This window comes from Saccostrea cucullata, unplaced genomic scaffold (genome assembly GCF_032062105.1).
Source record: "Saccostrea cucullata isolate Sc308-1 unplaced genomic scaffold, CSIRO_AGI_Scuc_v1 ctg20471, whole genome shotgun sequence".
In the NCBI taxonomy this organism is placed as follows: Eukaryota; Metazoa; Mollusca; class Bivalvia; order Ostreida; family Ostreidae; genus Saccostrea; species Saccostrea cuccullata.
In genome coordinates, this window is record NW_026932886.1 from 12801 (window position 1) to 40126 (window position 27326).

Genomic DNA, 27326 nt, shown 5'->3' on the forward strand with positions numbered 1-27326 from the left:
CTTAGTCCTTGCCCTCTGTGCCTCCAGATGCAACAAGGACTAGGTAGGTAGCTAGGTACATTAAATATTAAATTGCAGTAATCCTACCAAAATCTAGACAAATGTACTATTCTTTGAATCAGAGCATACTCAGTAATTAGCACTTAAACTCTAAACTGATATCTTGAAAAATAACAAGATGTGTTACTGTAATGAAACGGATTTAAGGAAACTATTATGCATCTCATATACATCTATATAACATATAAGGAACTGTTCAATAACTTAATTTATATAGGAGTTAATGTAGAGTCAATTTCAGTGCAGAAAAGACATATTTTGCAACAAGTGAGTATTAGTTTTGATTTATATTTCGCTATTTATAACAAATTCAGTTTTTAATTCTTTTTTTTAAGGGAAACATAATTTTTTTATTGTTTTTGGGCCATTTTCATTATTTTTAGGTATCAAAATGGCAAATTCAGGATCAAAAGATCAAGGTATTAATTGTTTTGCAGAAATGCTGATAATAATAAAAAAAAAATTTTAGCATTTAGGTATTTTCCAAATATGCAATAAAGATGATGTATTGCACATTTATTTTTATACATATTTAAAATTGAATGAAATTAGAAATATAACTAAATTTAGGTTTTTTCCAATTTGGTATTATATAAAGTACTTCACATAAGTTTGGTGAAAATAGAAAAAAAAAATGATCAGAAAAAAATATCATGACACGTGTATTTCCAAATTTTGCCGTAAGTTAAAGCATAAAATAACTTTTTTTTAAACACAAAATGTTTTTAGTGAAAATAGAAAATCTGGTATTTGGCGGAGGAGGCGCAATGGGCGCTGCCTATGGAGGAGTTATAAAGGTAAAAAGCAAACTTTTTATCTTTTGCATATTCTTTTCAGTTAGAGAATATTTAAGAAATAAAGTCCCCTTTTTCGCGAATGCTGCAGGATAACCTCCTCGGTCTCGAAATGTCATTTGAAAGATAAAATCCGAGGCGTTAGACCGAGGAAGTTATCCTGCATCATCCACTATATCTATTATATCTATTCTACTAAGAGCTATGCAATAAGGGTGATCGTTTCCTCTTTTTAGAGAAACGAATTAGGTCACCATGTCTCGATAACGCTGTTCTATTTACCACCAGTGGGTAAATTTGTTTGTTTACCTGCGTACGGATGGCAGATGAATTGAGCTTTCGCTGCATTAAAAATAGCCTTTTATTTATTCATCATTTTTTAAATGTACATGGACAATGAGAAAATAACTTTTCTATTTCTATCGCTTTATTACTAAAATCACAGAGTTCAAATATGATGTAGGGAGGTCCGTGGAACAGCCCCGCTTAGCTTTAAAAACCCACATTCACCAGTTACTTTATGCAATATTCATTGTTTATGATTTGAAAGACGACACATCAATGTGGTCTAAATAAGTATTTCATTCTAAAGTCAAGAATTCATTTCAGTTGCACGGGTTTTATACGTGTTTCCGATTGGATTTTTTTTCGATGACGTTCGTGATTTGTTGGAGAATAATGTCGGCGGCAGCGGCATTTCTTTGATATCGGCAATAATCGTGGTTGAATTTATATTAAATTCAATAGCAATGACTTAATTCTTAATGTACAGATAAACATTAATTAACATACTAAGTATTACATTTTGATCCTGGTTGTGTAGTTCAGGATCCAGGAATTATAAACTTGTAACTTGTGTACTACATCAGATAATGAATGATCCGGTGTGCAGAATTATGGACATTTGAGTTGGTCAATTAATGTTGCAAACTCATTATTAGTATTGACTTAATTCTTATTAAAATTCTGATTATTTAGCACTTAATCATTTTATATTCGGACGAACGAAGTGAGAAATTATAATTCCAGGTGATAAGTATGCACAAAAAATATATCAGGGGCTCGTTTCTCAAAAAGGCCTACGACCAGTCGTAAGCTTAGTTTGGACTAAATCAGGGACTAAACCCGACAATCGGACTTAGGTGCGTTTCACAAAAAGGCGGAGACTTAGTCGAGACTAAATTATGGTTTAAATCTAGGCCTGCTCGTGAGTAGGCGTAAGTTCTTAATCTGTACACAACTTGGAAAAAGGGCATGTGTTTTAATCATTAAGAGTTTAAAGAATTATTATTTTATGCGTATACGATATAATACCTATTCATATACGAGTACATAATTATATGTTATGCCAAAAACTGTGAAAATTATACTGTATTATGTAGAAAATTAGAAAGGTAGTTAAATCCATCGAAGATGCAGACTTTTTCTGCAAGGGTGGGGTGAACTAGAAATTTGTAACTAAGAATTTTAAATACAAGTTGGGTAAGATTTTTTAAAGAAGTGCCAGAATTTCTTTTTTAAATGCAGGCACGCGTAGGGGGTGGGGGTGCAACCCTACCGTTTTTAATGCAGTAATGTGTTTTCTGTTTAAATAAAGCTGTATAATTTATGGACTGACTTCCATTTCCATCATTTCTCTTCTCGGCTGAATATTTTGATCACTCAATTATCTGTACTTACCACCCCCACCCCCATCCCCTTCCCCATTAACTTTTTAAAAACGATGCTACATGCTGTAGGTCCTGGATAATGTTTTGTTGTTTGAAATGGATAATGTTTCAATAGAATCCTCAAACAATATTCATTTTTATACTAGTATATTATATAATAAGAAATATTCGGTAACTATGCCATCAAATGTTAATGTACTTTAAATTAAGTTAATGTATCTTTATTTCTCCCCTTCAATTGTATGTACATGTAATTAACTAAAATATTTTAAGAACATAAAAATTTAAATTTGTAAAATGTTCCAGTATTATAATTGAAGTATTATATCCATAAGACTGTTCATTCCTATTTCACTGGAGTCACTGTCGGGAGGTGAGATGTATAGATATGTCTATTATTTTTTCGTAAAGGTGCTTTTGATTAGTTGACAATCTATCACGTTTCTCGGACGAATTTGCCTTAAAAGGGTTTTTTTTTTTTGATAGATTTTTGAAGAGAAAAATAATTTATATTATATTTGAAACAAAACTATTTATATAATAATGATAATTATAAAGTTTTGTAAAATGTTTTTATTGTTAATGTAAATCGCGACTTGTTAATATCTTTAAGTCTATAGATTACATTTTCAAAATACATTCTTCATCTATAAAAAGAAAAAAATGTATGAACATATCCTCAATAAAAAAATGAAAAGGAGTGGATATAATTTAGGAAAAGATGTTGATGTTCAAATTAGTACCTTTCCCGATCTAAATAAATCTGATTTGAAAATATTGAAATGGAGAAATTTATAAAATTTCTAAAGATTTCTTGTCGGTAATATGGTTCACAAGAATTATAGATTTAAAACTAATTTAGCTTTTGCAAGCCATCATTGATACTGCAAGTGCTATATATACGTATTTTTACATGGACTATGTAAATCATTATATGGATATCAATGTAATACTATGTGTCCAAAATTCAATACTAGTATTATAAATATACACTGTAGGTATACATGTATCAGCTGAAATGCCAATATGTCTAATTCGTATTGAATAAATGGATTGATATTATAAATTTAAGACAACTGATAATTTTTTTCAAAATTCTCTTATCCATGTTTTAATCATTATCTTTATAATATGATTTCAAAATTGTTAAATTTTTCACAGTATGCCTATATGGGTCGGGGACTCCGGTCCTTCACTCTCTGTGCGTACATGTACATGTATTTAATATTTCAAGTAGAGAAAAACTTCCCTGAGATACTCTTTGCCCCGATCCTCACGACTATCAAATATATTGCTACGAGTCTGTTCCAGCCCCTTGCCATACATAACTTTTACTCGTAAGAAAATTTCTTTTTATTTCAAATTTTCGCAAGCACGTATAATACCGGTATACAGGTTTATATTTTTCTAAAGTATGTATTTCACTTTTAAAATTTATCTGAACTTACCAAAATACATATAACTATTCAATATAAAACTTGTGTATGTAGAGGGGGCGGGGGTTGTGTCCAAAACAATAACAAAAGATTTGCTCAATCATTTATTTGTATGTGACTGTGGGCCCCTAACCCTACCCCTGTCTACCCCTTTTGTCAAGATTTCTGAATCCGCTACTACTAGCTAGTATGTAAATGCTTTGACCTTGAAAATACAGATGGATTTGTGCATTATATCTGATTGAAAGAAGATGAAAAGCCAGGGAAAACATGCAAGCTCGTTCGTGCTTCTTGTGCTTTACTTTTTGTAATCAGGTTCGATTGTGATCCGCCACATGTTAATGTAGTCTCTAAACCAAATAAAATACGATCTGCGCATGCTTAGTATCTAGCGGAAAGGTCTTAGTATTAGGCCCAGTCTTACGCTGTTTTCTGAAACGTGATTTAGGTCCGTCTAAATTCTGGCGTAACTTTCTTAGCTGAACTAACTTAGGCCCAAATCTACGACTTTTTGAGAAACGATCCCCTGGACTGAGTTTAACAGCTAGCTTTAATGCTACAGGGGGAATAGAAATAGAATTACAGGATACATGTATTTGTAAAAGACTTGATAATGGAAAACACCAGATCAGTGAAACATACTATCAAAACGAGGAAATATCAAATGGAAGCCAGTGTAAAGACAAATAATGACCTGGGGTTCATTTTTCAACGGCAAAAATGACCCCCACCCGTAGAAAAAAAGATCACTTTTGTAGAAAAAGAGCCCCAGGGGTCATTATTTTATATGTTAGTCCTATAAAAAAAATTGACCCCGTTGAAAAATGACCCCTTTTAGAGTGATTTAAAATTCAAAAATTTAAATTGATGTAAAGCATCAAAATCAGCCGTAAAATATTTCATTTTAGCATTTTAAAGAATTTTCACAACAAATCCATACGATTTATTTTTTAAAAATACATCACAAAAAGACTTCTCTGAACTTGATTTGACTGAGTTTGCATATGAAAAGAGATTCCAACTGTTCCTTTGCCATGCACTAGGCGCATTAAAGTGAACGTTGCCCGTCCTTCGGATGAGACATTAAAAAACCGATTCCCCGATAGACAATGGACGTTGGCACGGAAAAGATCACTCACTGCTCAATGGCTGTAAGTGCCGAGTAATTGAGGTCCAAATATACGAAAGCCCAGAAGGCTCATTCGAGATTCAATTTTCGAAATGCGAGATTCGAGTTTCGAGATTCGAAATTCGAGTTTTGAGATTCAAGATCCAAATTAACCAATCAAAAGGCGTATTCAACATTTTATTACTCCCCCTTTATTATGTTTTTACTATCAAGAAATCGTTGAATATATCTATAACAAATGTGTCATTTGCTTAAATGATAATGCAAGAGAAAATGGAATATGTATCAAAACAAAATGAAAATGAATTTTGGGTTACATTTTGAAAAATATTTATAAAATCTTTTTTTTCCTAATTAAACAGAACAATAGATACGTATATATAGAATAATATATAGTCCTATCATTGAATTGTGGAATTAGTAGGTCGATAATTGTTTTAATTAGTACATTAATGAGGGAGGAAATTATTTTTGATATGAAATACTAAGGACCGTATCTACACTTCACAGTAATGCAAGAGTATATTTGTGCAGTAAGATTTGACTGCAGAACTGTAACGTTATGATTTCATTAGTATATTTTAGTCTTTGACCATAACACTATGGTCAGAGATGAAATATAAAACCACAACGCTACAGTTTTGCAGCTAAGTTAGACTTGTCTTCTATTTGATATGGGAATAAAATAAATTCCAGTCTGTATTGTATTTACTTGAATTAATTCTTTAGACCAAGATAAGTAATTGAAAACTTAATTTTTATGTATTTCCTCTACTAGTATTAGGGAAGCGAACGCAAATGTCGATAACCGAACATCTGTCTACCGTTGAAATAAAATAAGCAACATAGTCATAGGACCCTGGGCACAGAGGCCGTGCCCCCCCCCCCCCATTTGCCCAATTTCCCTAATATTTTTACCGATATAATAAACTATAGAAAACATAAGAACTTTATGCTTGTATCCATTCAAATAACGTCCAATAAACATAATAAGCCCGTTTTTTCGGGGGCTTTACAATGATTTTTTTAATCTATTCTTTATTTATATGGGCCTGAACAAACAGAAATCATTAAATATATTAAGCACATTTGTTTCAGCCATCCGTATTTAAGGGGCTGTCTCTTGGTTTCACAAACTTGGTCACTGGCAACTTTCTAATACCGTGTCACAAACTTTATCTACTTTGAAACCCGTATTACTAATTATTACAGAGACATAGCAATCTATTTTGAAAGGGGGACAGAAAGCGATAAATATTTCAAACCTGAAAAAACCTGACAAACAAAGACAAGAAAAATGGTCCAAATCCAAAAATCCTATTTCGGACCGTGGAGGGGGGAGGGAGGATCGAACTTCTTCAGTACTTAATTTCTTTTCATACACTACCACGTACCCTTCTTTGACTATATATACAGCACCAAAAGGGGGGAGGGTGGCAACCGACCTTTCGATAAACATTTTCAATATGTATTTATCAATGTTGCTAATAACACGTGTTCGTGTTTATCTATATCTGTAATCTGTTGGCTGTAATGCTGGTCACCTTGTCAGGTGACATTTAAATATTCATTGCACGGGTTTTAACTAACCGCTGTTAGCACAGAGTATTCTAAAGCCATTCGAAGGCTCTTTTCAGTGCAGATAACTGAATCCCCATACATTCGCCCTTGCTTTACATGTTTTAAAAAGATTTTATGTTTAAAAGTCTTGTTTTGTTTTGTAGAAAGGAAGACAATTAAAAAAGATATGATTGTATTTGTAATGATTTTTTTAAGTAAACTGCACTACCAGAGCGCTTCACATCCTAATATACGTGCTTGTGTTTATTTTATGAATTATCTATGTTCGTTTGAGTGGCACGAATAAGAACATAAGGTTAAAAAATATGTTTGGAAAAATTGGGAAAGGCTGTATAGTTGATCTTTAGTCACTTGTTTTTTTTTTATTATGTTTATTACTACGTCATCAAACCTGTAAACAAAGTAGATAATACAAAATATATATATTCTTGATATAAATCTATTATGATATTTATGAATTATTTATGTTCGTTTGAGTGGCACGAATAAGAACATAAGGTTAAAAAATATGTTTGGAAAAATGGGGAAAGGCTGTATAGTTGATCTCTAGTCACTTGTTTTTTATTATGTTTATTACTACGTCATCAACCCTGTAAAAAAAGTAGATAATACAAAATATATATATTCTTGATATAAATCTATCATAATATTTAAGAAGCTTTAATTTAAATTTAAGCATATCTTGGAGACCAAAAATCCAACATTTCTTTAAATGTCGTTCTTATATATATAACATTCTTTCTTGCATTGTAATTTAATCAAATGACCTCTTCGGTATAAACATATTCAACGATTTCTTGATAGTAAAAAAATAAAATAAAAAAGGGGAGTAATCAAATGTTGTACCCACCTTTTGATTGGTTAATTTGGATCTTGAATCTCGAAACTCGAATTTCGAATCTCGAACTCCGAATCTTGTATTTCGAAACTCGAATCTCGAATGAGCCCTCTGGGCTTTCGTACTAATATGATGCACTTCGCCCGTATATGCTGACGTCTCTATATAAGTGAAAAAAATTATCGCATGGGACGTAAAACAATTAACATACAATCGGTCAAATTTACTTAACTTTTGTATATTTTAAATGTACTGTTACCTTCCATGTCCTATAGACTGATAGAAAGTAGCAGCAGTCAACATTGCTTGATGATGCGTGTTATTTAGAAAAAATTACTGCGCGAACGCTCTATCTTTGTTTGTATTTACCCAAAAAATATTCAGTATATATAGGATCTCACATGATTTGTAGCTGGATATGATTTTTATCCAATGAGTTGTGTGGATTTTATCCCCGAGCCTTGGCGAGGGAATAAAAACACACAACGAGTTGGATAAAAATCATATCCAACTACAAATCATGTGAGGTTCTTTTTATCCCATGTTTATTACACCAGGAACAATGTTTGACACTGTTTTTATATAGGACTCTATTTCATTTTACTTCATCACTCTAACGCAAAATCCATTGTGACGTCACAACTGTGTGATATAAAAACAATATCACATGAGCTATATCAACGGGATAAAGGGTTAAACATGGGATAAAATGTTTACCCCTTTATCCCGTGGATATAGCTCATGTGATATCGTTTTTGAATCCCGTCACAATGGATTTTGCGTTAGCGTAATGAAGTCAAATAGAGTCCTATATAAAAACAGTCTAAAACATTGTGTGTACTGTATAAAACAAATGTAAAACCTGGGATAACAAGAATCTCACATGATTTGTAGTTGGATATGATTTTTATCCAGCTTGTGTGTTTTTATCCTCTCGCCAAGGCTCGGGATATAAAACACACAACTCGTTAGATAATAATCATATCCAACCACAAATCATGTCAGATCCTAATTATATAATAAATACTCCATGTTGTGGAGGGTAACAACGAGGTTCCGCCTGTTGCCAATAGTTTTTTTACAAGGGCATCTTTAAAAAAAATTGTTTGATTTGTTTGATTGACCGACTGGCAAAAATTGCCCGACTCTAAATTCTTTTTAACATGCAAGGACAGAAATTTTTTTTTTGTACTTCTTTTATCCCGTCAACAAATATGTTGAAATTTTTAAAAATAAAAGGATTTTCCTACCTACCTACCGACCCAATTATTTTACCCTGAGTCGGGAGAGGGCAAGCAAACATTATTTAAAGATGGCCCAACCCCAAATTATTTATATATTATTTATTCAACAGATACTGGAACAAGTTGAAATATTGTCCAATGTGAAAAGATTTGCTGGAACTAGCGTTGGTTCTCTTGTCGCAGCATTTCTTGCTATGAATTCCACGGTCTCAAACATCGAACAAATCCTGGATACCAATATGGAGTACATACTAAAAGGTAGTCTTATTGCTTACATTGTATTGTCAAACCTATTTTTATAGCTCCGTAACCAAACTGTACAAGAGAAGATTTATCGTATTCTTTGATATATCCCTTCTTAAATGAGTACACTCATTTTTTTTCCAAAAATTTACAAGCTATTTATTTTTCAAAACATGTTTTGGAGCTTGTTGGGTTGCATTGTTTGCAATAACACAAGCAGAATAAATTTTACTTCTTCATACTTAATACTTTATACTTGATTTTCTGTATTTTTTTTTAAATACATAATTATTTTACAGATACTTGTGTGTTCTTTACAAAGCAGGATTCATATTTTAGCGGGTTTGGTGCGGACGTTTATGCCCTATTTCATGAATACCGCTAGGAAATCAAATATTATTACATCCATAGACCTGAATTTTTGCTTTTGATCTATGATACCATATACAGCGGGGAAGTGTGAAGCGCTAATTTATAAATTCACCAACAAATCAATACACAATTTTTGGGCCAAATTTTGAATACGCCAATTTATGCATTATATTGCAGGGCTCGAAGAAAGTGTAATGCCAAAGAATTCTGATTAATGTCTATTTTGATATCTTATGCTGACTGATCCAAGGAACTCCCTAAACTAATTTACACTCCGTGATTTTACTCATAAAGCAAAACAACATCTCTCAATCCTGGGATTATTCTAAACATGCATGCAAATACATGGACGTACATTGAATGTAAATTTCATGCTCTCACAATGATTTAACAATATTACTTTATGTTGCATTTTGATGCATTATGATGCTCATTTTAAAGAAAACTTTTAAAGAAAGATTTCTTCTCTTACATAAAACATTATTATTATACACCCTCGCTCAAAAAGTAGGAGGGAATATAGTGATCAGGATGTCTGTCCGTACATGTACGTCCGTCTGTTACGCTTTGTGGTACCAATCTCTTATCCGCAACTCCCGTCTTACCGCTAAATGACATTTAATGAGACTTTCACAGAATCTTTACATAGCATCATTATGCACCTCTTATTTTACGTTTTGATCGAACGCATTTTTCGGGTTTCCAATAGCAACATATGGACACTGCATTTCTCTCTGTAACATTGAACAGTACCCATCTCCCATCCCCAACTCCTCCTATAATTCTGAATTTAATGATACTTCCTTAAATTCTTTATTACATCATTCCATTATGTTCATCCTATTTTTACTTTTTGATTTGAGACTTATTTTGTGTCTCTCAGACCAAAACATGCCATTTTAATAATATGGGAGGCATTGGTCATCATTTAGTGAACTCAGTACTCACAGTACCTTTAGATTACATGTATATCTAAAATTATTTATATTTCAACTCAGATTATTGTTGTGGGTCATGTAGCTGCAATGATCGATGCTGTTGTGCTTGTACTTGTTGCTGCTCGTGTTGCCAAGATTGTATGGGTCGCACTACCTCGTGCTTTCTCTCCTTTTGTGGCTTCTGCAACCTCCTCTGTGGGGCTTGTTCCTGTAGAGAACCCTCTTTTGGAATGTATACTGGAAATAAATTCCTTAAGTGGATTGGAACCCAGTTTGAAATACTTGGTTTCCCCAAAACAGTGACGTTCAAAGAGGTAATCTATATGACATTTTCATATACTTTCATATATTTGTGATAAATGTATCTAAACAGTATAAGTACACGATATCAACTGATTTCAAAGTGTAATTTATTTTAATCTTTTAAGTTCGATTAACCTTTTACCAAATTTTTCGACAGTTATATGAGAAAAATTGTAATGAATTGTGCATAGTTGTGACCAACATTAGCACACATATAGACGAATATTGTCACGTGAAAACAACACCAGATATGGAGATAAGACAAGCTGTCCGAATTTCTATATCCATTCCAGGTATTTCACTAGCTTCAATCAGATTCTTGAAGTGCACTGAAATAAACAGCAGAATTATTTTCTTCTGAAATATTTTTACATTCCTTAATGCATTTCTAAATTAAAGCTCTTAGAAAGAAAAATTCATTTGCTATATATACTTGCTAATTTGATAAAGGTACCCTTTGTAGTCATGAGTCTACTTTGCTGTGCATTTTGCCAAACAGATCTATAGATGGCAAAGAAAACACAGAGAGGAGCCTTTATTATTGAAAATACCAAATATAATTCCAATCATGAAAATACATATTGTGCTATTGTAATTTTTGTATTAACTACCACGGGTACTCGTTAAATTCAAACATTACAATATAACAATAAGATATATTAAACTTTCATGTAAATTAGTTGAATCTGATTGGTCGAGAAATATTTGTTAAAAAACACTATTACCCGCTGAATAATGAAGCCACGCCCTCCATTGTAGCAAAAGTCAACAGTGCTTGACGACACGATATTCCTGAAAAAATAGCGACTGTGCAAAATTTGCCACAGGGATCACTGTTATATATATTTGTATAAAACATTCAGTATAATATTATAAATATTGCGTGTAGTTAAGTGTAACATTGAAAATTTTCACCCCAAGAAAACCATTATCAACCTCGGCTGCGCCTCGGTTGACAATGGTTTTCTTGGGGTGAAAAATTTTCAACGTTACACTCAACTACATGCAATATTTATATAATACACAGCAGAAATAACAAATGTTCAATATGAATTGCCCATTTGAGCAGGTATTGCAAAAAAAAAAAATGGGACTAATCCTTATTTGAAAAAATGTTTACCTAAGTATTTGTACGGTTAATAATATATTATTTTTTAAATCACTAGTATTAGAAAGTTCTGAAATGCATTTAATTTTTTTGTTTATAAATTTCAGTGTATTTTGAGAACATCAAATTGATGAATGCCAATTCTGGTAGAAATGCGGTTTATGTTGACGGGGGAGTCCTGTGTAATTACCCAATTAGCTGCTTTGATGGTACTGATATTTTACCCAACGTAAAGGGTTCCAATATGCACGGTCTTATTCATAAATGCATGTACAAGTACCGTAATTACAACACTGATTTTCCTAAATGTCTTAAAATCTGCAGGATGGTGGCTTTCAATGAAACCAGAAGATTCTTTTTTCACGAAGTTGAACGACATTGATAGAATGCCCGAAATATATGAGAGTAGATTTAAACCTGAAAATGATGAAGATTTATTAAAAACTTTGGGTTTTGTATTGGTAAGTTATGTTGCATTCTTATATAATCAATACATTAAAAATTTACACAACGCGTTATCTGATTGGTTCTAGGTTATCACGTGATCGGGCCGTAAAACATATTTCATTTCGGCACGTTTTTATCATATTCCACCTCTTAATATTTTTACATTTGCTGTTTCCCACAAGTAGTAGGCGTCACAATAGACTGGTTTACGTCACAAAATTGATGATAATGTGTTGACATAAAGGTTTTATAGTAACTTTACATAAAATAATGAAAGTGAATTTGAGAGCGGTGCCGAGTTTGAAAGTTTATGTTTATTACAAAGGATTTGCTTGTTTCGGTGTAATAAAAAATTCATTGCATGAATGTTCGGGAAACATCTTGGCTGAATAAGTTTTCATATTTCCCTCACTATCATGTAATAAATGTTTAATATTTACATTTGCTGTGTTTTTCTAGTTAGTCAACAGTGAAATTGCAACATTCACCTCTGTCGTATGGCTCGCGTAGAAATGATCAAATAGTGCGTCTGTTGTGATTGTAATTCAATATTTTTGATAGATATTTACTAAATAAATTCAGAACTATGCATTTAATTTGAAACAATCCTGCAAATAAGAAATGGAAAATGTAAATATATGGAATTTTTTAAGGTCAGTGTGAATTATTGGTGTGTGAATCACACAGATTTGCACGTAGGCATATATGAGAGAGGGGCAGGGGGTTTTTCGTATTAAGTCTGTGTGATACAAAAAATTATGAAGATTGTTTTTACTATATTTACCTAAAGAAATTTATCAAAATTAAACGACAGGTTTTTTCACAAAAAAATTTTATGAAAAATACGCAATTTTCAATAATTAATAATTAGGTCTTTAAAAAATTTTGAATGTACACAAAAAGGTGACTATGTTTTTTGTGTTAAATGGTTAAAGGTCAATGAAATTTGACATTTATATCAGCTCTTTTGAAAATATGGAAAGCATTAAAATTTTTCTCTCCTTGTAAACAACTTTGGAAAGTTCCAAAAACCACTGATTTTGTCCAAAATGACGTCATATGATATACGTACTAAATATACAAAAATAACGAAAATTAAACAGGAATTTTTTTGTATGTGTTGTACATCCTTAATAAATGTAAAATGTAAATATAAGGAATGTTTTAAGTTCAGTGTGAATCCTATATTTCTGCAAATATATATATATATATATATATATATATATATATATATATATATATATATATATATATATATATATATATATATATATATTTATATATATATATATATATATATGCATAGAGAGAGAGAGAGTACTGAGTGAGAGAGAGACCAATATTTACATTTGCTGTCTTTCCTTATATACCAATGCTATTAAAATTGAAATGCAATGACATGCAGTTGGTCACATGATCATACTTTCTTGTGTATGGAAAGCAAACTACACGAGCAATCAGTTCCTTGAATCATATGACATTGTGGACGGAGAAGTATTTCAAAATCCTAACCATATATTTCTTTGCAACGTGAATAAAAAAGTTAAATATAAATATAAGAAATAAAATATCATTTTAAGAGTTTCTTTGGGGCATGACATAAAATCGGTACGTGATCAAATCTACCGTATTATTCTAGTAAGCCAACAGTGAAACTTATTTGAATACCATTTTTGTTTAAATTCACACGTTCAAATATTTACGGAAAAACGTGCGCTAACATGACGTCTTTGTTATTGTTGTTGTTTATTGTTTTATCTTTCAATATTACAGAATACAATAAAAATTCCAGTTGGTTTGATTAAATTCAATTTGTTGTTTTTTTTTTTACACTAACTACTTACTGGTAGTCACGGGGTACTAGTAGTCATTTAAATGTTGTATACAACTATAAGACTTGAAAATAAAACAATTACATTAGAGATCAGAGACTATGTTGTTTTTTTTTTAGTTCGCCGATAAAGAAAGTAGGTTATATCGAAGACATTATCATGGAGAGGATGGGATTAATAAACTAACACCTGTAACAGAGCAACCCCCTAAACTGGACATTCCAGAAACGGACTCATTAAACGGACACTCTGAGGGATTCTCTGTATTGGAACAGTCTCCTAAACAATTCATTCCAGAAACAGATATAGTAGACGGAAACTCTGAGGGATTCTCTGTATTGGAACAGTCTCCTAAACAATACATTCCAGAAACAGATATAGTAGACGGAAACTCTGAGGGATTCTCTGTATTGGAACAGTCTCCTAAACAATACATTCCAGAAACAGATAAAGTAGACGGATCCTCTAAGGATTCCTCTGCAACAGAGCAGCATACTGAATTGGAAATCAAAAAAACGGATACAACCGATCAAGTTTTCAGAGACATAAACACAAAGCTGAAAAGGTACCAGATTCGGAATGCAAAATCAAAATATTTTCAATATGTAAAAGTGTGTATTTCATGATATACATATTTATTAGTACTGTGAGTAGTAAATAAAATACACTCGTTTTATTTTCATTTTTAGAAAATTCTTGGCCTTGAACGAAGCCACTAGTGACAGTGAAAACAAAAATTTAATCACATTTCTGAAGGTACAATGAGTCTTAGTTAACGGTACTTAAACATATCAGACGTCATATGATCATGACGTGAATCACACATAAAACAAACTGCAAAAAGATTCTCGGAAAAAACAAAATATTCAAGCTGTTCTAGCTGTTGAAATATCTTGTGCATGTTTCATAAATATTAAATAACATATAATCAAATAAATTAAACAATTTTTTTTTCAAATGATGTATTTTGAAGTTTGTTGCTGCTAGGAATAGAGAAAACAAGCTAGAAATGAAAGACTTCGTCGACGAACTGGAAAGGGTTGGTTGTGTATATAAATAAATTTCCAAATTTCATTCAACACAAGCGCTTTCTGGATTTCATAATCCATATTCAGGTGTACAGAGTTTGAACCGATTGTTTAATATACATATAGAATATGTTAACAAATAAAACAATCAAACAAGAAATCAAAAAGTAAAACTTACTTGACAATTGCTCTATTGGTATATTCTGGTTTAGTTTAAAGGTCAACAGACAGACGTTTTTGAGGATTTATTCGGAGACAGAAGTCCAACACAAGTATGGACATACTTAACACAGAGAAAATGTGGAAAGGTATCTATGATTTACAGTAATAAAAAAAACTTCATTCTGTTGATAATACTCATTGTGAAATAATTTATTTTTTCTATCAAATACAAAAGTGAACCAACATTTGTATTCTAATATACTGATATTCTGATAAAGAGGATCACAGACAAAATTTTAATAGACAATGTTTTGCTATTACAAAGTTGTAAATATATATTTTATACAAATCGGAGAATCATTCACATTCAAAACAGGAATAGATTTTAAAGTTCAACATAATATGAACTGCAAAACCAAGAACGTCATATATTGCATTTTTAATTTGCAGAAAATTACATTTCAAACATAAAATATCCGACCGTGTTAGAGTACACAAACAGCAGATAAGGGACCCTTCCGTAAGAAATACTCCGTGCAGCCAACATTTTGAACAATGCGGTAAAGGACGTTTAAGTATCTTTCCGCTTTATAAAGTTACTGAGGAAAATGAACAGTTACGGCGGGCCAAAGAACAATATTTCATTGATAAATTTAAGCCTAAACTAAACAGATAAATGTTCTGATTTAATCAATGACTGTTACTATTGTTTTTTAAAATTTATTAATTATTGATTATTATTGTGTAAATATGTATCATTTACAGTGTCAAGTCTATTTAAACGGACATTTTTTGCGCCAAAAACGTTGTCCTTTAATAAACGTCATAATGTTATCAGTCGTGTTGCTATTGAAAAATCCACTGAAGAGCCGAATGGCGAAAGCGCTTTTGAATAAAATGTGACATCTTTTCCAAATAATGGATTATTATATATATATATATATATATATATATATATATATATATATATATATATATATATATATATATATATATATATATATATATATATAAAGCACTAAAAATGACCAACGACACGAACAATGTGTGTCAAATTTTCGGACGCCCTGTCCCTTCCTCAGGACAAAGAAAAAAGTTAAAAAGTCATAAGAACAAAGGAAAAAGAGAAACAAAAACAATAGCACTACTCTAAACTACTAAACACTAGATATTTACATATATATACATGTTGAATTGGAAATTTTTAAGAACACTAATAAAAAATACAACGCTATGAAATTAATGGCTAAATCGGGTATAGCTGAAGTGCGATTTACATAATTGAACGAATTAATTATGCTAATTTTACGACAATCAGTAAATGTACATTGTTTTTTCTCTCAAAATACGTAACTTTACTAAATAAAGAATAATCAAAGAAAAATAATATAGCAGGGATATTTAAACACATGAATTATGATCCATTATAAATTTTGAAATATTTAAGGATTTATTACGAAAAAATAATTAACAAAGGCGTAACAATAAATTTCAATGTATGTTCGAGAGTTGGTGACAAATTAACTGTAGAGTTTACACTAAATTGAGAGAATAATTTAGTATCACAGTCCATTGGGAGTTTACGTTCATCTGGTGAAGTCATTCACTTTGTTAATACCATTAGGGCGGAATGACTTCAATCTGTGCATCTAGAACTTTTCTTTGCTTTATCTTGAGCATCTGTCCATCTTGTTTCATAAATATTAAATAACATATAATCAAGGTTGAAATGTTAAACAAGTTTTTTTTTCAAATGACTCTCCCATTTTGAAATATTGTTGCAAACTTTGCAACTGATGAGAAAATGCAGTTGTCTAGAAACAAAAGTATTTTGTAGCTGCGGCCTGTAACAGGGCTGGAAAGTCTGGTTGGTGCTATATACAGAAATATATTTCAGAGCAAATTTCATTCAACAGGTAATGGGTTGTCCTTTCTGGATTTCATAATGTCCATCCTTCAGGTGTACAGAGTTTGAACTGCCATTGTTTAATATACATATAGAATATGTTAACAAATAAAACAATCAAACAAGAAATGGTATATGGTAAAACTTACTTGTAATTTCTCCTTGTGGTATATTCTGGTTTAGTTTCAAAGGTCAACAGACATTGACGTTTTTGAGGATTTATATAAGGCAGGGGAGACAGAAGTCAACACAAGTATGGCATCCCTTAACACAGAGCATAAGATATGTGGGATATCTGTGATGTATATATATATATATATATATATATATATATATATATATATATATATATATATATATATATATATATATATATATATATATATATATATATATATATATATATATATATATATATATATGGAATATGAAAGGCCGTTGCAAAAAAAAATCTGTGATGCATTATGAAAAAATGTATCTATTTTTATGATGAAATATGCTGGAATATTTAGTTGTTATTCTAAGAATTTACATAATTTAATTGTATACATATTTATATATACACATCAAGTTTGCCCTGTATACTTGTGAAAGCTAATTAAAAAAACCTAAAAATTATTCTGGAAGTAGTGTAAAAGCAGGCCGCTTTCCTACTTGTATGGGACGTGGAGACTGGCTGACAGATAGATAGAGAGAGGGACTTAAAACTCACATGTACATTAAGTTCTTATTTTCTACCGAGAGGAAACAAATAAAAGGTTCAGTCAAAACAAAATAAATGTAGCATGTCTTTCCCTTTTGTTTTGCTGACCACTACTCAATATATACACATTGCGGATTAAGCTGGTTTGTTATGTTTATCATGCTTCTCCCTGACCTGTGCCCAACTCCCCATGATCAAATTTCTTATTTCCCAAATGTACTATATGATAAGTACAATTTATTTTTTAAAAAATGTTTTATTTTAGATAGAATTTTCAGACATAAGTCGCTTCATCACAAGGAACACCGGCTACAGTGTAGATCAGTGGTATAGTGGATTCTCTTACAAACTTTCGGAAACACCAACAGATTTCTTAGGCTCCGTACTCAAAACAATGATGCTGAATTCAAGCAGAATCTATATGAAGGTACAATAAAGCATCCCAGATCGTATCATTTCATTTTATAGCTGTTTTATTGGGTGAAGGAATATTTATTTTAAGATGGATTTTATTCTTTTTTTATGAAATGTGTTATTTTGAATTAATTTATTTCAATTTCAAGTATATATGAATGTAATATTATTTCTCAATAGTTACCGTGTTCAGAATTCATATCGAAGTTTAGACTTTAGGTTAGAAGTCCTTTGGTGGAAGTATTCTATTCCATAATTTCTAGATGTCTTCTAACCTTCTTGTTCTGAATTTTGTGATATAGAAAACAGATATTCCAAGGACAGTCGGAATAAACACAAAATACATCACAGGTCTAGACTTTGACCTGGAAGACGGTGACAAAAAACTTTTAGTACAGGTACTATACCCTTTTGAAGACTTGAAATATATTTGTATAAATTTTATTGTCTATCTCTTTTTCATTTTGTTCAAGCATTTTGTTTCTTCCTTCATTTTAGTGTGGAAGAGATGCAACTGTAGAATTCTTGAAGGCCCGAGGCTATAAATTTTAAAATGTACATGAAACGGAAAAGTGATTACCACTCAAACTTTCGATTACATGTACATTGTACAGACAGTTTTTTTTAGCGCAGTGTACCATTTTTGTTGTTAGTGTCATTTATTATACTTTGTAATCATACAGATGCCGAAAATGATAATTACTTTTAAACATGTCTATAAACGGAATACCTCTGGTATCTCATATGAAGAGGACTTCCTTTAATTACTTTGATATCTTCAAAACTGGATCTCTCTTTCAAGATTTATCAAATGTTGAAAATCATTAAACTTCAAGATATTTTAGATTCAATCGTTTGGGGTTTTTCGTATTTTTTTTTTTTTTTTGGTTTCTCCTCTTAACATCTCTCCCAATACCGGATAATTTTACTCATACGGAAACGCAACCACTTGGTGATAAATGGCTGCAAATTTGGAACTAATTTTGACACAAAAAGCCATTCAGAAGTAATGGACATTTTTCATGCAAGAACATACGTATATTGCGGCTTGTGTATACGGTCTCACCTGAATTAAGGACCGATCTCCTCATCCCGCTTTGGAGTTTGAACCCGGGACCTGAGGAACAACCAACTCGAACTCCGCGATTTACGATAATTAACACATATAGACATTCATCTATTCAGTATTAATCTGGTTTTTTAAAATATAAATTCAAATTCAAATACATATTAATTGCTGTGGGTCACACAGCTGCAGTGATCGTTGCTGCTGTGCTTGTAATGTTGCTGCTTGTGTTGCCAAGATTGACTAGGTCGCACTACCTTTTGCTTTCTCTCCTTTTGTGGTTTCTACAACCTCCTTTGTGGGGCTTGTTCCTGTAGTAATACTCCATTTGGAATGTATACTGGAAATTAATTCGAAATGTGGTTTGGAAACCAATTTGAAGATTTTGTTTTCCACAAAACGTTACGTTTAAGAAAGTAAACTATGCATTTTGTCTTATCAGAATTAAATAATTAAATTAAGGAATCAAAGACATGAGTGTTGATCCAAATGTAATGTCACAAAATGGTAATGCTTTTTTTCTCTTACATTTAATAATTTTTTTGATAGATTTTTGAAAGAATACACATAATTTCACATCGCTTCCTTAAGAAAAGTTGGGGAATCTTGAAGTTTCCCAGTAACTTCAACCAGGAATGGGACTCCAGATAATTCCACCAAGTTTCCGCCACACAGAAACTGCTACACAAGTTCCATATAGTTTCCTGAGTCAAGGAAACTTTAGGAATCATAAGGTTTCACAAGGTTCCATGTAGTTTCCCGTAATAGGAAACCTTAAGATTCCACCAAGTTTCCATCCAACGGAAACCACTATGCTCCGATTCCATATGGTTTCCTGAGTCACGGAAACTTTAGGAATCATGAGGTTTCCCAAGCTTCCATGTAGTTTCCTTAAAAAGGAAACCTTAAGATTCCATCAAGTTTCCATCCCAAGGAAACCACTACGCTCCGATTCCATATGGTTTCCTGAGTCACGGAAACTATAGGAATGGTGAGGTTTCCCGAGCTTCCATATAGTTTCCCGTAAAAGGAAACCTAGAGATTCCACCAAGTTTCCATTCCACGGAAACCCCCTACGCTCTGATTCCATCAAGTTTCCTGATTCTGGAAACCAGTGGAATTTTTAGGTTTCCCATTACGGGAAACTATATGGATGTTCGGGAAACTTCAGGTTTACAGAGGTTTCCGTGGTTCGGGATACCTTATGGAATCGGAGCCTAGGGGGGTTCCGTGTCACGGAAACTTGGCTGAATAACCTGGCATCCGCTGCGGAAACCACTGGGAAACATGATGTAAACTTGAGGTTTCCATGTGGTTTCCTTAAAGTTTCCCATGATGGGAAACCACTTTTTTCACCCAGTGTTAATAAAATTGATAAAAATTGACGTTAAACAACAAAATTATAAATGTTGAAAGCTATATTCATTTCGATTCAGACTCGAAAAATTCAATTTAATCTAATGCATACTTTCAAAATTATCGGATTACTGTTTATCAAAAATGCGTTTATAGACGTCGCCGCACCTAAATAACGTCACTTAGCATGCTTAGATTTGTTACTTAATTGTAAGAGTAGGGGAACAAAAAACTGAAATTTACATAATCAATAATATTCAGCACGTGCTGTCATCCCATGCTTAACAGCCGACAAAAATGTACTGACTATGTATTCAGACGATGAAAAACGCCTGACCCTGATTATCTATTGATATTCAAGAAATCTTCTGGCACATGCCTCGATCGATATTTATTATACTCCCACTTCACCCCTACTAATGTGTTCGGAACATTTTATTTTTCGGTGTTCTGCATATTATAAAACCCGAGGAGTTCAGAGTAGCTCGGGCAGTGGCTCTGGCGAGAATTAGCGAGACTACAGCGAGATAGGGTAAATTATTCACGGAAATGTGGCTAGGAAATGACTAGCACGTTGAGACATGGTAAACAGAAAAGTAATGTTGCGTATCAGTTTCAACGCCCTGTTATATCTGTAGAAATGTACTTCAATCGATCTCCCTTGAATTCATTCAAACTTAAATAAGTATTCTTTATAATACAATTTTCTGCAGTAATGAATATGAGTTTCTTTATATACCGGTACAAATTTTTGCATGGGAACCGGTACTATATTTTGTGACGTCAGATTAGCAAGTGAGGCACCAACATGACTTTAACTGACAAATCAGCTGAATGAGAATTGCATTATGGGTTACTACGAATACTACAGAAATTTTACGTTTGAAAAAACAGGAAACTCTTATATGGCGATCGGAAAGGCACAAAGACCATTTTCCATTCCATTTCGTGTATGTAAAGCATTTTTTAAAATTCTATTACTAGTATCTTCATGCTCACAATGACAAAATATTCATTTGTTAAATAAACTTGGAAGTCTAAGTTTCTAAAAGTCATACTGCAAAGCGATTTGCTCTGTATTAATTCCTTTGTTGTCCTATCGGTGAATACAATTGTCAGGTGCATGGATTCCCTGGCCAAAACACGTGATCACAAGTACAGTTATGTAAAAATTGTTTTGTCCATTTAAATTTTCTTTACCCTTGAATCGCTGGTATTCCGTAGTGAACTTGACAAAAAATTACATTTTATTAAGCTCTTCCGTTTCAGATGGAAGACCTTATAGTGATTCTACTGTTTCTTTTTATTTTTTTTCCCTTTCCCCCTTTTCTTTTTTTGACGATTTCTCAGAGATGAATTGACAGATTCTCACGAAATTTTCATAGATGATAGAGAGTAAAAATATCTTTCAAATGCAGTTTTCAGTTTTTCAAAATTCACTTCCGGTCGTCAGATTTGTCCGATTTCTCATATCTCAGAAACGGTAAGAGATGAAGACACCAAACTTATATGAGTAATAGATCTTGATAAGTAGGCAAAACCAATTGTTTTAACAATGTCCGCCGTCACTTCCGGTCGTCACAGGAAGTGATCAAAACAATCGAAAATTTCTACTTTTTCTTTTTTGAAACTTTTTTGCATCACATTATAGCATCTAATTTGTAGTTTCGAAATATGTCAGTCCCAACGGAAACAAAAACGACAACTTCCGGTTATAAGAGAAAAACTGCATATTTTCAGCATTTTTCTTTCCCATAAATATTTTTTATACATAAAGTATTTGTCATGAATTTTAGACGTGTTATTGAGACTGCAAATGTCTACAGTAACGTCAAATATTTTTGTTAAATTCACTTCCGGTCGCGTGATTTCCTGTCCTCAAAATGAGAAGTTATCATAGCTAGATCTCGTAAACGGTAAGAGATTAAGACACTAAACTTATACAAGTGGTAGATCTTGATGAGTAGGCAAATCCATTTTTGGGTTAACATCGTCCGCCGTCACTTCCGGTTGTCACAGGAAGTGATCAAAGAAATCTTTTTTGTCATCACATTATTGCGTTTTCTTTGCAGTTTCGAAATATGTCAGTCCCATCGGAAACAAAACGGCAATTTCCGGTTATAAGAGAAAAACCACGTAAATCGAGTATTTTACTCTCCCATAAATATCTGTTATAGATGGAGTATTTGAAATGTCAGATTTTTAGATATATTATTCAGACTGGTCATGTCTAGAGTTACGTCAAATATCCATGTCAAATTTACTTCCGGTCGCACGATTTCCTGTCCTGAAAATGAGAAGTTATCATAGCTAGATCTCGGAAACAGTAAGAGATGAAAACTTCCGGTTATGAGAGAAAAACTGCAGAAATTTAGTATCATAGTATCCCATAAATATATCTTTTATAAAATGAGCATTTGAAATGATTTAGGACATGTTATTCAAACTGCAAATGTCTAAAGAAACCTCAAATATCTTATTTTGAAATTTACTTCCGGTAACGTGATTTCTTGTCCTCAAAATGAGAAGTTAACATTACGAAATCTCTTAAACTGTAACGGATCAAGACACTAAATTTATATGAATAATAAACCATGAAGATTTGGCAACAGATATAAGGTAAAATGCGTCCGCCGTCATCACTTCCGGTCGTCACAAGAAGTCATAAAAATTGAAAATGTTTTTTATAAATGTTATTAAGACTATAATTGTATAAAGTAACGTCGAGAATCATGGTAAGTTACACCTCCGGGCGTTTGTTTTCCTGTAATCATTGTAAATATTATATGCTTTTTTTTAACAAACATAAAAGCTCATTCATACAGATATATAGAGGAGAACGGAAGACCGTTTTTGTTGCTGTAGCAACAAGAGTTTCTAGTTAAACATATTTTTTCTAGTTAGCAACAAAATTAAAAAATCTTTCATAGTTTTTATATCTTTGTATTATGTTCACAAGAACATTTTTTTTATTTTGCACTCCATTGACATGATCATAGATTGACCTGAGCCACGTGTTTGAAGTAAAATATTGTTAACATGCATTTGGTGTAAACGTTGCTATTCGTTCAACGATTGGTCAGTTGCTCGTGGTATGATTCTCTGTGCGCATCAATATCAATAGCCATATAAGGCAAACAAAGGTTTGTCAGTGTATATGAAATTACACATTTTTTACCTCCGTATCGGTCGCAAGTGAGCTCTAATTTTCGCTGTAAATTATCAAAAAAGCAAAGATAAAGTATATTGTTATTTTACCCCCCCCTCTTTAGCCACCCTTTTCTGTTGAAAATCATGTAAGTCTTTCAGAAAGGTCTCGAAACACATTTTTTTACAGGACATGTTATCAAAAGAAACAGACTATAGTAATTCCCTGTTTACTGCCAATTTTACTTATAAAACCGGTTTTACCCTATAACCTTTGAATATGAGGTTGTGAGGTGAAAACACTGTAAACATGGATTGAGCAACATATTTTTCGTAATTTTGACAGTTTAATTCCCTGTCGAAATGGTTTATTTATTTCAATCCATCTAATATTAGTTCAAGGAAGATTTTTTTACAACAATCTTCGTTATTCGTAGGGAAATCGAGAGTTTTCCCGCACTTTTGATATTCGTCCCACTGTGACAGTATACCATTTTGATATCCTTTCACACTGTGACAGGACATCATTTTTATTCAATGAATAAATTACAGTATTTCACGGTTAAAAATGTAATAAATTTGCATATCCACTGCTTTCTCCCACTATGAACATGCAGTCATAGGACTATCGACACAACTGCTTCTGCTATGATTGCAATTGCTATTCACGCTCGTGTAGTACAAGCTCTACTACACTTACGTAGTGTTCTGAGAAGTGTATATATGAAATGTTTTGCAAAAGGAATAAATATAAGTTTTTAATAATATTCTTTCGAAAATAAGAAATTCAGAATAATTTAAAATTGCTGATTTACATCTTGAAAAAAATTACTTTGGTCAATGTTTTTATTTGTATAATAAAAGTTTTTAAAAATTGAAGAGAACTGCCATATTTTTATTTTATCTTATCATATTTTCGCATATTTCTACAAAGAACGATACTCTTCACGCTTGGGCGTTTTAACATTTAAAAAAGCAACATTTCTTTAACAGTATATCTATTTCAAGAAGGATTTCCGCTCCAAAATAAATATAAGCACTACAAAAATCATATATAAAGCATTCTGGAGTTATAATCTGTATTACAGCTTTGCCTTTTTTCATCTGTAGTGTTAAATTATTGATTTTTGTCGTAGGGTTTCAATAACTTTGATCGATGACGTCACAACTGCATGAAAACAAAATTTAAGAGAATGTGTCGACGGCGTAGCTTGTATCCAGATAACTGTGTTTAAAAGGCAAATACTTTATAAATTGTGTGTGAGTTATAAGAAAAAAGGTACAATGATCAGGTATACTGATTTTATAGCTGTGAGTTTTTATTTACTGAAGACAGCAAGCTGCAACCTTATGTAAGCCAGGATTTCTTCTGATATTCTTGACAACATCAAAGAATGCAAATATAAGTAATAAACAACGATTATTCAGTGAACATGGCATTATGAATAGCAATAGCTCTGCTGGCATATTTTCCATGATGCGCTAGCGCAGGGGATAACGTTTTGTTGATTTCATGGTTAGAAAAGATTTACGAATTCATATCCCCCTACAACATGTAAAATTTCAGACATTTGTTAAAAAAAATATCACTCCGCTTATCCGCGAAATTAAATCCCCAGAAATAAAAGTTTTCGCTCAAGACACAAAAAATTGCTCCCACAAAAGTTAGTGAGTTGAAGGTATTCATTTGGGTATAGATTAAATATGAAAATATGCAATATGATTTCAATATAGAGAAATTCTGTATTTCTTGAATATGTTATTGTCTTCCTATTTTATGTCGTTCTTGAGAGGATATGGAAAATACCTCGTACACACACCCCTCTATCGCCATTTTTCCTTTGTAGAAACCATGTTGTGTGAACTATAAAACCATTTAAAAGTTCCAAAACTCTCGAGACATAAATATTAGTTTGTTTTACAGCCCTTCAATGATTCAATATACAATTTATACGTAACAGTAAAATAGATTGTATATATAAAGTTTTTATAAACCCATTTGTTTTGTTTATACAAGTCAAATTTCTAAGTACCCAGGCTGGTTTTTGCTTTACACCGCTTTTATATTGAATTATTTTAACAGTATAATTTAATAAGTATACAGGATAATAAAGTAGCAAAACAATTTTTCTCACATAATTTATTTTATTGAAGCGCTTTAACACAATCTGCAGAAACGTTCAGACACCCTAGAATTAAAAATTCACAACTTTAATACTGCATAATTCTCCATTCAAACGAATTCACAGCAAGACAACCGTTCCTCAAAGAGTTCACACTATCTAAGAAAAATTCTTTTATTGAATGTTTTTCCATTTGGAGACTAGGTCGTCCTCTAGTTCCGCTAGATTCTGCTGCTGGAGAAACTGTCACACTCCAGTCTATCTTCTTCCATACATGCTAATAAGGGTTGAGATTAGGATGACAAGGGGGCTTATCGAAATTGTCTGTGCCTTGTCAACAATAGTTACATAACGTCTTCTTACATGTATTCCCCACTCCTCCAGTTTGACATTGAGGGGAGGGCACTTCCGGTTCCGGTTCCATTGATTTTTCCGGATAAACTCTAGGATGATTTTGTTGTGTTTGTTGAAAATCTAATTCAGGTACGCTTTGTAGGATTATAAAGGTTTTAAGTAAAATAAAGTCATACAGTGAAAGGAAACAGAACTTTTGTTAACTACGACAAGCCTGGACCATTTCAAGTTCACTTGCACATTGTTGTGTGGACATATACTGCATTTTATTCTAGTTTTTTCTGTTTTTCGTTATCAATTAAAGATGGAGAACACATGGAAGTAAAAAATCTGAAGAATACACCCGAAAAACATATGGAACTCAAACTTCATGCTTTTTAACAAAAAAAAAAAAACGGTCACGGTCGAGAAATTACACGTTCGATTACAATTTTTTTGGCCTTGACCGGTAAGTATGGCAAATTAAAGGCAAATTTGTAAGCAGCTAGTAAATTGAAAATAAAGGTTGGGACTTAGAAATTTTGACAAGTATAGTTTTAAAAAAAATTCTATACACAAGAATCATTACATTGAATATTAATGCAAATAATTAGATATGTTGGTTTGTAAAATTATAGACTCATACCTTTCTGGTTTTCTCCCAGAAAAAAATTTGCCGAATAAGGTACAGAGTTTTTAAAACAATATATAATATTGTAACAATTAATTTAAATAAAATGTCTTCTCCATGTGACATCTATTAAAAATAAAGTTTTGTTCCTGTTTTATCAAGTATAGGGACGATTTACATGGGAAATCTTTATCACTGCGTCCAGGGTCCAAACACTGATTTTATTTTTATTTTTGGAAAAGATTGTTTTTGACATGGGACAGTATACATTAAATAGAGTTGCACGAAGATGGACCCAACAGAGGAAAAGGAGGAAAGAATGACCAAAAAATGGAGGCAGACTGTTAAAAAGAAATTCTTAACAAATCTTTGTAACATTTTACGGTTGTAACGAACTCTGATATAACGAATTTACGGATGTAGCGAACTGATTTTGAGTTCCGTTGAGGTTAAATATAATGA

The 27326-nt window shown here is 32.2% G+C and overlaps 2 protein-coding genes across 2 annotated transcripts in view; one reads left to right on the top strand and one right to left on the bottom strand.

The window, feature by feature from the left end:
• LOC134236403 (uncharacterized) overlaps positions 1–26977 on the bottom strand; it is a 37777-nt gene extending 10800 nt beyond the window's left edge. Inside the window, exon 1 of the mRNA XM_062718571.1 lies at positions 26880–26977. The gene's annotated coding sequence lies outside the window, so the exon portion shown is untranslated. The remainder of the gene's footprint in view (positions 1–26879) is intronic.
• On the top strand, positions 452–19032 carry LOC134236402 (uncharacterized). Its single transcript, XM_062718570.1, has 14 exons — positions 452–479; positions 790–857; positions 8863–9010; positions 10366–10619; positions 10766–10901; positions 11824–11925; positions 12041–12177; positions 14115–14560; positions 14685–14751; positions 14969–15034; positions 15236–15331; positions 18060–18221; positions 18511–18606; positions 18707–19032. Exons 1-14 carry the CDS (start codon positions 452–454, stop codon positions 18758–18760), a joined length of 1860 nt encoding a protein of 619 aa, XP_062574554.1. The 3' UTR covers positions 18761–19032.
• Positions 26978–27326: the final 349 nt, after the last annotated feature.